The sequence below is a fragment of the Acomys russatus genome, chromosome X (genome assembly GCF_903995435.1).
Source record: "Acomys russatus chromosome X, mAcoRus1.1, whole genome shotgun sequence".
Classification (NCBI taxonomy): Eukaryota; Metazoa; Chordata; class Mammalia; order Rodentia; family Muridae; genus Acomys; species Acomys russatus.
Genome location: NC_067169.1, coordinates 692,112 through 704,771, shown reverse-complemented (window position 1 = coordinate 704,771; position 12,660 = coordinate 692,112). Strand labels below are relative to the sequence as shown.

The 12,660-nt window shown below is 40.1% G+C and overlaps 1 protein-coding gene across 1 annotated transcript in view; it reads left to right on the top strand.

The window, feature by feature from the left end:
• Positions 1-7,600, top strand: part of Adgrg2 (adhesion G protein-coupled receptor G2) — a 123,998-nt gene extending 116,398 nt beyond the window's left edge. The window contains exons 24-26 of the mRNA XM_051141750.1: positions 2,154-2,255; positions 3,223-3,375; positions 6,822-7,600. Coding sequence (XP_050997707.1) covers positions 2,154-2,255; positions 3,223-3,375; positions 6,822-7,006 — 440 coding nt within the window. The 3' untranslated portion in view covers positions 7,007-7,600. The remainder of the gene's footprint in view (positions 1-2,153; positions 2,256-3,222; positions 3,376-6,821) is intronic.
• The last annotated feature ends 5,060 nt before the right edge of the window (positions 7,601-12,660 follow it).

Here is a 12,660-nt window from a genome sequence, read left to right as displayed (position 1 = left end):
ATACTGTGTCTCTATGAGGGTTCACCACTCGGACCTAAGGCTTAGCTTTGGAGTTTTGACTTGGAAACAGAAAATGATAAATGGGAAGATAATAAACAAAGCCAAGTGGCAGTGATCTTGGCCATGGGCTAATCCCTAGAAGTTGCCAAGCTGCCCTGAGCAGGCCTGGGACAGTCTTGGAGGGTGCCCTTGACTTCTTAGCTTCCCATAAGCTAATAAAAAAATCCACTTGCATTTTGGAACTCTAACAATTGTGGTTTTTTTTAAAAACAGTAAATGAGTAATTCCTTTTGGAGCAGTGTTATAAAAATTTTGTCAGCTGTTAATTTTTAATGGGAGTACTTCAGTAAATAGGTTTACACTACAGAACAATAAAGAATTGTTCCTTGGCTTCCTCACATTCCAAAGCCTTTTCATTACATTCTCTGCTTGTTTTCACATTGCTTTTGGCTCCCATACTGCCCTCCTGTGGTCCCAACAGGAAATAGATGATTTTGCTAGTTTTCAATGAAATCCCATCCAGAAGTGTTGGCCATGGGTTCTTATTTTACTTGAAAACACACACACACACACACACACACACACAGAGAGAGAGAGAGAGAGAGAGAGAGAGAGAGAGAGAGAGAGAGAGAGAGAGAGAGAGAGAGAGAGAGAACACTAAAAATGGCTGGTATATTTATTTTATCTACAACATACCAATCCCTAAATTGGTATATTCAGGTGTTGTGCTATGTAGTATTAAATACAAAACAAAGAAAAAAGAAAATTATATCAAGAGCTTTTCTTTTGTTTTGAAATTTTTTTGAGGGGGTGATTTCCAGGCAGAGTGTTGCCTATCTGAATGTATGTAACCCTGGCTGGCCTAGAATTCACCAGCTTGGCCTCAAACACACAGTGATCTTCCTACCTCTTCTTCTCCAGTGCTGGGATCATATAGGTATGTGCCACAGCATTTGGCTTGAGAAAAGTTTTTTATATCCTAACAATAGGATACTAAAAGTAATAGGTACTTTAAGAAGAAAAAATATTCTATGCAAATTCACATTAATCATTAACATGAAAGCTATTTACCTCCCTTCGCGTGGTTTAAGAAGCTAGCAAACTTGCCTATTTTTCTCATTTCCCTAATAAGATAAAAATATATCTTATTAGAACATAAATGACTAGGCATAATTTGCTATTTCTATAAAAGGGAGCTAAGGCCTAGTTCTATAGTACTTTAGAGTTGATTGAAGATGAGCTGTGTATATATGGTTTTGCTTTTTAAAAAAATTTTGGTTGGTGCATATCCCCATCCATCTCTCCCTCACTCATGTTGTTTCTCCATTCATACAACCAAGGGAACCTCCCAGGGTGGCACTGGGTAAAGGCATGCAATGTCCACCAACCTTTGAGGTTCCCTCAGATCTATCCCATTAGAAGCAAATCTGGTGTTTTAAAATGAATGTTTTAAAGGTAGGTAAGTGTTGGTGAGAGAGGGGGGGGTTCCAAGTTCATCTATATAGTCCCCAAATGTTTCCTAGCAAAAGCCTTGGGTTCTTGGCAGAGACAGTGCTGACCAAGGATCCCCGGCTCACATTACTGCGGACAGTGGTGGGCAGGAAGTAAGTCCAAAAACCTGCTTAAACCTGTAGCTAGTTTTCTATGCTGGAACATCAGGGGAATTTTCCCTTGAGCCTGAAGGGCGGCAGGGAGCTGGTAGATAACTGAATCCAAACACTCTACAGACCTGATGCTCAGAACAGAAGGCCCAAAGGACACAAGCAAGGGGCACTTGAGACTGTGGCGGAGCTTTCATTGGACAGAACTTGGAACTAAATTGCAAATCCAGAGGATTCAAGAAGCAGGAGCTGAGGTCTCAACTAGGATCCTGAGTGGATGGCTTTTGCTACCTGGACAGGGAAGGATGAGAGCAAAACCTGGGGCAAGCAATGGTGAATTTAGATGTGGGAATGCAGTTCCTTTTATAAGCACCCTATCTTACAAAGGTCTTTGTTTAAAGCTTTGGGTTTCAGATATTTTATTCCATTTATACAATTTCACTTTGCCCAGAACTGCCAATGATTTCCTCTTTTGTGCAAATAAGTTACCAAGATTCAGGTTCTGTTTGTAATTCACTGTATAATGGTTTGGACATTTTTCTTTCCCTGTAGGGTTTTTCATATTCATCTTTTATGGTGCAGCCAAAGAGAATGTCAGAAAACAGTGGAGGCGGTATCTTTGTTGTGGAAAATTACGGCTGGCTGAAAATTCTGGTAAAGATTTGCTTTCATTTTTCTTCTCTTAAACTTCAAGAAGATAAATGTGTACATTCAGATGAAAGCAATCATTTCCAAGGAGTTGTCAGATCTGAAAAGGGGAGAACAGAGCATGCACAACAGAAAATGCTGCTGAACATTACAGGGTGGAAAAAAAAAAGAAATTCTTCCTACCTGGGAATGTTGTGAGCCGTCGAGTTAGTGGCCTGCTTGCTTCTGGAATGAAGCAACAGTGGTTTTTAGCTTGTTTCCTATTGAGCTCATGTTTTTCATTTCCCAAAGCAATTTTTAATATTTTTCTTCATAATGTTGTAAGGCTTGACTCACTCCTTTCTCCACAGGTCCAGGTTGTCAGTGGCTTTATTTGTTAGCTGGCCAGACTTTGTATATAAGTTTTGGCTTGTATCTGGTTATTTTGAAGTTCTTTTCACATATTCCCGGTTGGCAAGGAGAGCAAAGAGCTCGTTTCTTTTTCTTTTTCTTTTTTTCTTTTTTTCTCATTTAAAAAATGATAAAGACCTGCTTGAAAAGCTAGCTTCCTTCTGCATGAACACCACCTTTCAGTACCTGATAGGTACAGTGGTCTGTATTTAGAAAATGTCAGTGTGTGGCTCTGTCATTTGTGTGGATTCAAGAACAATTGCTGCAGCAGAGCTGACTTGTGAGGATGGAGAGAGAGGCTCTGTTACTTCCTAATTCAGTGGAAAGCTCCAGACGGTCCAGTTAGCTCAGCCATTAGTTCTAGGAGGACACAGGTTTCCTTTTAATGAGGCACTCATTTGAAAAGTAAATACGTGCAGTGGCACTGAAGGTGCCTTTTACATCAGCTCGTAAAATGTGTGAGTTCTCTATAAGATCCTGAAGTGAGAATTCATTTGCTAAGACTTGTTACACCATGACCCGTCTCTTGCATTTGAGCTTCAACATACTGCCCTGTTTTTCTGTAATGCTTATTCTGCTGTAGACTGGAGTAAAACTGCTACTAATGGTTTAAAGAAGCAGACTGTAAACCAAGGAGTATCCAGCTCTTCAAATTCCTTACAGTCAAGCTGTAATTCCACTAACTCCACCACACTACTAGTGAATAATGATTGCTCAGTGCACGCAAGCGGGAATGGTATGTATGTATGTCTCAATACAGTGTTTTTCAAGCCAGTGTTTATTTTTTGAAGTAGTCCTTTTCAAAAGCAAACTGAAACATTACACCTATGACAAATGGATCAAAATAGTTTTCCGTATGAGCCAGAATGTTTATAAACCCAAATTTATTTCTTTTAGAGAAAATAACAGAATGACTTCTTTTAAAAAAATGATTTAGTTTTCCATAACAGGACTTGACCATAACCTAAAAGGTTTTTTTTTTAACGTTCAAATCCTAATTTAAATATTGCCCAGAGGCTTCAGTGCTGCATTATTTCTGTAAGAGCAGTACCTATGTTACCAAGCCATGTGATTTCTAAAAATGGTACCTATTAACTATGCATATCTTCAGCACATGGAAACCTTCCTGGGTTTCGCTTTTCATGTTTGTCAATCCTTTCCCACAATGTGGCTGCCTTGTGACAGCACCCAAGTCTCCATGAATTTATCAAATGCTGGAAGGTGGATTGTGAGCAATATTGGTCACTAACTGTGTCGCTCATATACAAACAGACTATTGCAGCTGTACTTCTCCTGCGCCTTAAGTCTAAAATCTCTAGCTAAAACTTCATTACATTTTCTTTCTCTTCAAGACCGGGCTGTTCATTACTGATAAAGCTTACCTTATTTTTTGCTTTCTTCTGCTTCTTAATATATCTTTTGCATTTTATTAAAAACTTATGAGATGCCAATACATTTCTTCAAATGGACAGTTGGCCTTTATCCATTGTTCTTTCCATTAGTAATTCCAATCAGTTTGTGAGAAGCTTCATGTCTCTACCAACTAGTATTTTAGTCTCTTAAAGACAAGGGTTTATAATCGCTTCATTTAAAAAAAAATACAGTTGGGGGTTGGCTGGGGAGATGGCTCAGCCGGTGCTGCACAAGGGTGAGGACCAGTTCCCCAGAACACACTTAAAAGTCTCATGGGTGTGGTGGCTCTGCTGTAATCCCAGCACACAGCAGACAGATGGAGACACGGTAACACCCAAGCAAACTGGCTAGTCAGACCAACTGAAATGGTGAGCTCCAGATTCAGTGAGAAACCCTGTCTCAACATAGAGTGGAGAGCAATCCAGGAAGACACCCTCCATCAAACTCAGATCTCCACATGCATGCACACAAACACTGCCTGTGCATTGGTGCCTTCATATGAGCTCATATACACACTAGCATGCACATGTATATGTACCACATATGAATTTCTTTTTGGTTTTTTGAGACAGGGTTTCTCTGACTGTCCTAGAACTCACTCTGTGTAGACCAGGCTGGACTCGAACTCATGGAGATCCACCACCGCCCAGCCCACATAGGAATTATTACACAAAGAAAATGTAACAGAATCCCTTTATATACAAGACCTCTCAGTCTCTGGCACAGGTGACATTTGGGCCCTCTCCAGGTTGCACCAAGCAAGCAAAAATGCCCCAAACACTGAACCCTGCGGAGGACAAGTAATACATTGTCCTTCTTTGAGAACCATTGCTGCAAAAGATAAGAAAATGCTGCCTGGGGCTGGAGAGATGACTCAGAGGTTAAGAGTACCGACTCTTCCAGAGGAACTGGGTTCAAATCCCAGCACCCACATGGCACCTTACAACTGTCTTTAACTCCAAGACCTGACATCCCCATACAGGCATACATGCAGGCAAATGAAAATACAAATGCACATACAATGAAAAAATAAATTAATTAACATTTTAAGAAAAGATATTTGCTGCCATGTGGCCTTACATCACCACTGTCAGTATCAAGAGTACATTTCTGGGCACTATGCCAACTTGTCATCTCAGAAATGATTCACTGTAGGTCCCTGGAGTGAAGACAGGGAAATGAAGGCTGGTTAATAAGTGTGAGAGAACACGTTGGAAGGAGTGAAATTAAAAGACTGAGCTAGATAGACCATCCAGAAGCTTTAGACTCTCATGGGGATGGGGGGAGGTTCTTGGTCCGTAACTAGAGATATCCATTTTCTGAAAAGGGTTCAAAGGTGATGCTTCACCAGCCTAGTCCCACCAAAAATGCTGTCATTCTCCAGGGAATCAGTTTCTATAGAAGCAGGTCCATTTTGACACTGCTGTTTGATAGAGCTAGTTTTGATATCTGACCATAATGGGGGGGGGCATTTTATAGTCATCAGAATGGCTAAGTGTTTCAAAAAAGATAATATGCCTGTCAAATGAACATCTCTGACTTGTCAGCCCTCACACAAGATGAGGAGTGGCACTAGGAAGTTTGAAAAAGACTGGCAGCTGAGTGCTTTATTATACCAGGACAAAATGTTCCTGCAACCAAAATGTCTTCAAACCAAATGCCTAAGTCAGAACAGCTGCCTCAGTTACATGCCCAGAGTGAGCTGTGGCAAAGATGGAGCTGTGTTAGCCATAGCCACTGCCTCGTTTGCACGAGTATGACACATATTTCAGTTCCTAGCTGCCTTGCAGCTATATAATTTAGTACACAGGGCCACAAGCTAACACGTTGGAAGCAACCTCAAGTGTTCCATCCATCACTTTTCAGCCAAAGATGCTCAGGCAGAACATTTAATTTCTACAACCTTTGTCTTACTGCCTGTGAAATGGGGATGATAAATAGCACCCATCCATTAGTACTAGCTGTGAGACAATATATATGATGTGTTCAATGCTATTCCCATCATTATTCTGATTATGTCATGAAATAGCCAATGGGTTTATTACTCAGCTTTGCACATAGCCTTTCAATGCTATGATGCTCAGAAGGATGGTGCTAAGTAGCTAAAAGCTAGTAGACACTGTGTCCTGAGGATCTGACGTTGCTAATAATAGGAAGGGGTTGGTCTAAATCACCGGTATCACTGAATAAATACCCTACTGTCCTCTTAGATTGGAATCAATGGCTTCCCCTTGGGAAATTGTGCTATTAGGATAGTCAGAAGAGATATTTAGAAATGGTTATAGAGAGATGATTTCTTAATGCCATGACTGTAGCTGGTTGCTTTGGGCTTATCTTCTAATTCACAATTTCATCTTATAGGAAGCATGGGGACAGAGGAGCCTATTAGAGTGCCTATAGAGTCTCTGATTATCTTAAATATTACTGTAGGTCATCTTATACACAGTTTGAGTCAATGTATTCTATCGGAATTAAGAAATGGAACTTTGTAAAAAAAAAAAAAACTTACTTTGTTCCCCATTTTGACTGTTTCAGTTTTTTAAAACTTCCATAGGAATTGTGTTTCTGATCAACCTCAAAAAAAAAATGAGTAATGTCACTAACCTTAAGGAATAAATAAAAATAAAATACGAAAACATAGGATGGGTATTTTTAAAAGGTACATTTGCAGTGTGCCTATTTAACATTAACATGAAGGCAATGCTTGCTAGGTATTGAATGCTCTCTGTGTATACTTCATGATACTGACTTTGATATTTTTTTATCCAGGCAATGCATCTACAGAGAGGAATGGGGTTTCTTTCAGTGTTCAGAATGGAGACGTGTGCCTTCATGATCTCACTGGGAAACAGCACATGTTCAGTGACAAAGAAGATTCCTGCAATGGTAAAAGCCGGATGGCACTTAGAAGGACTTCAAAGCGGGGAAGCTTACATTTTATTGAGCAAATGTGATTCTCTTCTTCTAAAATCAAAGCATGATGGTGATGGTGTGAAACATCCAGCTTTCCTTTTACACAATGTGAGATGTATGAAAATCAGCTTGTTTTCTACTCAGCAACCTCTAAAGGAACATAAGCTAATTGAGGGCATTGGTTATTATTGGAAGAAGAAACCGTGATGTAATCATGGTCTCTAGACATTTGCCAGCTTGGTTTCTTATCTTTTATTTGAAAGAAGATTGGTGTTAAAAACCACAGAATAAGATCTAGGAAAAGAAAAATGAGAGTTCATTTCCAGTCACATTTTAAAGAGGCTGTTATCCTTGATAACGTCCTGGGGGTGGATGGGTGTTTACTTCAGTTTGTTGGTGAGTTTAGTTGTGCATGCCTTTGTTGTATATAAGCTAAATTCTAGTGACCCATGTGTCAAAAATCTTATCTCTACCTTTTTTATATTTATTTTCTACTGTGTAAATTTATTCTTTTTGTAGAATCATGGTTGTGTCATTTTGTCTAATGTGATAACTTACCAGTGAATTCTAAACCTCCTTTTGGAGATCATATAGGATGTGAAATTCAGAAACTTCGCTGAAATCAAAAAATAGTAATAAAGATAGACTAAACAATTGCAAATAGACAGTGCCACAATTAGCTCAGAAAGTGCCTTTGAGCAATCAAGAGAAGATACTCCCACTGGGTAGACACAGCCTTATGAGCTTATGGTTTAGAAAACAGCGAGGCCACATTTTAGTCTGATCATCCTCTGGGGTACATTCTTATGCACATTATGACTTATGTGACTATATTTGACATTCAATACCTATACCCATGGCCAGACTTCATCGCTAATGATCAGATTATAGAATCTGCATTAAGATGTTTAGTTTCACACCATGATTGTAGAAGATCAAACTGTAATCTAAACCATGTTGTGAAGATTGTGAATATGGAAAAGATATACACTGCCACTTCTCAAATACCCAGAGCCTTCCAAAAGAGGAGATCAGAGTAAGATTACTTTTCAAGAGTGTGTATATGTCAAACAAATTCATTCTTTAAAAGACATCTGCATGGTACGTTACTGATTCAACTGCTACATTCTGGCCCGGTCATATTTGTATGCATCTTTAAAAACATGTCAAATCTTGAAAAGTGTATAGTGACAAGGGGGAGCAGCTACTGGGAATAGTGAATTAGCCTGTGATATTGGGATATTGGTGTGTGTGTGTGTGTGTGTGTGTGTGTGTGTGTGTGTGTGTGTATCCAAGTCTGATTGTTCCTAGTTATAGAGGGTCTATCCTACTTTTCATCTATACCTGCTTGAGTGGTGCCTCGAGTACAGTATGCTCTTATTAGGAACATTTCAAAATGCTTTACTTAGGTCTTTCACTAAGGCTCCCTTGCATATATTTCAAGTAAATGTTGTATCCCAGACTAATCATAGTAGTAATATCTGTTTCTGTGTGTGCTCATTTGTCTTTGAAATTACTTCTCCAAATTATTTAATTATTTTGTATTTATATGATACAATTGACAAAAAATGTTAAAATCAATAAAGTGAATTTGCAGTTCAGTTCTTTAAGTTTGGCTTGCATTCTCTTCCCCTCTCTCAACCCTGGCAGGATGGCACAAATCAAAAAATACACATTCTAAAGAATTGAACAGTGAAATTAGAAAATGGCTTGTCCTGCTTCATGCGAGTGGTTACCAAGGGCTATTTTCTATTTTATCTTACTCTTTGAAGAGCTTCTCTTTTAACATGTGTTGCCATTGACCTGTAGGAAGTGGTATGCAACTCAGTTCAAGTCCCATCCTAATGTCTGCTTCCTCAGTCTCAAACAGTGGGATTTCAGGAAAGTGAAAACAAGATTCCAGAGGCTTTGAGTTGCTAGTCAGTATGTGGCAGCCACAAATGGGGAAAACTGGCTTCACCTCCTCAAGAACTGTCTGAGCAATCTGTCTTTCCAAGCTCCTCAGCTCCCACGAAGAAGCCTTGATTGGGAAGATGATGAGACACTCTAGATTTCAGGGTAGGGGTAAGGGAGGAAGAGACCTCAGAAATCAATCTCCCTTGCAGGGCATGGTGGCCTGTATTTCCAGCACGAGAGGCAGAGGCAGGGAGATCGCTGTGAGTTCAAAGCCAGCCTGGTCTACTAGGTGAGTCCAGGACAGCCAAGGCTACACAGGGAAACCTAGATCAAAACCAAAAATAAATAGATAATTAATAATAATAATAATAATAATAAGAAGAAGAAGAAGAAGAAGAAATCAATCTCCCAAATTGATGTACAAAGCAGAGTGCACCTAACAAGCTAACAAGCACAATGTACTTTAGTTTCCACCATCCTTTTTTTTTTTAAAAATAATTTATCCAGATTGTTATCCCCTCACTTGTATCTTCCCATTCCCATCCTCTCTCTCTTTCTCCCTATTGCCCTCTCCCAGACCTGTGACAGAAGGGGACATCCTCCCCCACCATATGGTCACAACCTATCAGGTCTCATCTGGATAACCTGGATCCCCTTCCTCTGAGTGCCCACCCTTATTCTTCGTTTCATGTTTCATGGCTAATCCTTAAGTTGAATTTTCTTGGTTTTTTTGTTTGTTTGTTTGTTTTTTAATTCAGAGACATAACATGACAAGACAGAGACAAAACATTTCTGAGAAGTATCTTCCTCTTGTTTTAAAGCTAGTCCGAAGCCAGGCATGGTGGCTAACATCTTTAATCCCAGCATTTGGGAGGCAGAGCCAGGCAGATCGCTGTGAGTTCGAGGCCATCCTGGTCTACAAAGTGAGTCCAGGACAGCTAAGTCTCGAAAACAAAACAAAACAAAACAAAACAAAAAAAAGGTCCAAAAAACGGAGACTGTTTTAAGGGAGACAGAGAAGCTACTGTTTTTGTTGTTGTTGTTGTTGTTGTTGTTTTTGCTTTCTTTTTTTATTAATTTATTCTTGTTACATCTCAATGTTTATCCCATCCCTTGTATCCTCCCATTCCTCCCCGCCCCCATTTTCCCATTATTCCCCTCCCCTATGACTGTTCCTGAGGGGGATTACCTCCCCCTATATATTCTCATAGGGTATCAAGTCTCTTCTTGGCTACCTGCTGTCCTTCCTCTGAGTGCCACCAGGTCTCCCCCTCCAGGGGACATGGTCAAATGTGAGGCACCATATTCAGGAAATGTCAAAGTAGTGCCTACTATCTGAAGTGTTTCCTCAGTGCATTGTAGAAATTTCCCCCAGAATATCTGCTGCAATCATTAATGCTACCTAGGACTTTAATGGGCTGCACTGTAATTGTTCTCATCAGAAGAGCTATTGGCCATCATCTCTTTATTACAACCAATCACCAGTGAGACGACACCAGACCCATCTCTTATATTGCCTCTAGGCATAAAGGGCTGGCTGACCTTCAGGTCTCTGAGCAAGTGTGAAAGGACAAGTATTTAGAAATGTAAAGCCAGTGATGGGCCCTAGAAATTACAGGACCAACATCCTGCCAGCACTTAGTTCACTGTTGGTGCAGAATTAACAATAGAAAATACAGAGACAGGCCTTCACACAGGAAAGTCACCCCAACAGAAAAGTAAAATGATTCCAGGTCAACCAAACTAAATTATTATAGAAATAACTTAACTTGGTTAATTGGTTAGATTCAGCAAGTTGATTAAGAATGAACCCTCTCTAGTCAGAGATGGGGTGATTTACTTTAGGGTCAAAAGACATGATATCTCCACTTTGGATGTTGCCCTCTAAGATGGATTCTTTTGTTTTGTTTTTTTAAGACACGGTTTCTGTGTAGCCTTGGCTGTCCTGGACACTTTGTAGATGAGGCTGGCCTTAAACTCACAGTGATCTGTCTGCCTCTGCCTCATGAGTGGAGTGCTGGGATGAAAGGCAAGAAGCAGGGTTGGGGATTTAGCTCAGTGTTAGAGCGCTTGCTTAGCAAGCACAAGACCCTGGGTTCGGTCCTCAGCTCTGGAAAAAAAAGTAGACAAAGAATTTAGCCGGGTGTGGCACACGCCTTTAATCCCAGCACTCAGGGGCAGAGGCAGGCGGATCACTGTGAGTTCGAGTCCAGCATGGTCTACAAAGTGAGTCCAGGACAGGTAAGGCTAACACAGAGAGACTCTGTCTCGAAAACCAAAAACAAACAAACAAAAAAGAAAGAAAGGTGTGAACCACCATGCCTGGCTTAAGATGGATGCTTAAGGAGCTTCCAACGAGAACACAAGCCATCATAAAAATAAGCAATGATTCTAGCTTTTAGACACAGAAGAATATATAAAATCTCCAGTAAAGGTACATATAAAGATTACTAAAGGGATTCAATTATGATAATTTAATGCTTAATCTTATTTACCCTGTATACCACAGCAAATCCTGCATGGAAGTACATTATACACTGCTTCATAACTCAAGACCCCTTATTAAAAGAAACAAGGGTTGAGAAAAGCAATGGTAGGAGGTCTGAGGGGAACTGCCCAACATACAATCTATACATATAACCAAGGCTTGAAAACAATGTTTAAAAGTATGTGAGCTGGGTGTGGGAGTGCATACTTACCATTCCACCACTTTGGATGCCGAGGAAAGAAGTGTTGCTATGAGTTTAAGGTCAGTCTTGGATACATAATGTAATTGAGATCAGCCTGGGCTACATGACAAAACTAAGACAAAACTCTGTTTCAGAAAAGAAGTATGTGAACTGATAGGGGGTTGAGTGCTTTAGTTAGAACCAATCATAAGGGCACTCCAATAAGCAGATCTAATTTTCATTCAATCAACACTCATCCCTAAATATGTATTCAATCAACACTGTGCCTGGCATGGAATACCAAGCTATTCCAGTAAGCAATTCATAATCCAGTTAGCCAATGGTCAGAACAGTCTCCACATGAGTGAACAGAGCGGGATATGACTTTCTCACGTACTCTGGTGCCTCACATTTGACCATGTCCCCTGGAGGGGGAGACCTGGTGGCACTCAGAGGAAGGACAGCAGGTTACCAAGAAGAGACTTGATACCCTATGAGCATATACAGGGGGAGGAAATCCCCCTCAGGAAGTCATAGGGGAGGGGAATAAGGGGAAAAGGGGAGGGAAGGAAGAATGGGAGGACACAAGGGATAGGATAACCATTGAGATGTAACAAGAATAAATTAATAATAAAAATTTTTTTTTAAAAAACGCTAAAAAAAAAAAGAAAATTATGCCTCAGTTGGAAACATAAATAATACGCTATTTCCAAAAGGTGATTAAAATAGCTATTTTTAAGTGCTAGTCTAGAAATGGAATAAAATACAGTTTGAACTGACTCCGTTGTCCTATTTTTACTAAAGAAATTGCTATAGGAATCCAGGAAATGGAAAAAGCTGAGAGTGGGCTGACCTAGTCCTTAAGGCAAAGATAGGTTTCAGACAAGGAAATGGGTCAAAGTGGAGAATACCTAATTGTTTGTGAAAGGACTTACCTTAGAATAGCTGGCCAATTGAATTTATATGTAGGCCAGATTTTGGTGGACAATGAAGACTAGATCAAAGTGTGTGGCCTGTAGTTAATCAGCAACCTCGACAACTAAGGGTTGCCAAATTCCAAATTATACTACTGTAAACGAGCCGCATGATTCTCCCAGGGGCTAAGGCCTGGGGCCACGGGTGCGAGGAGT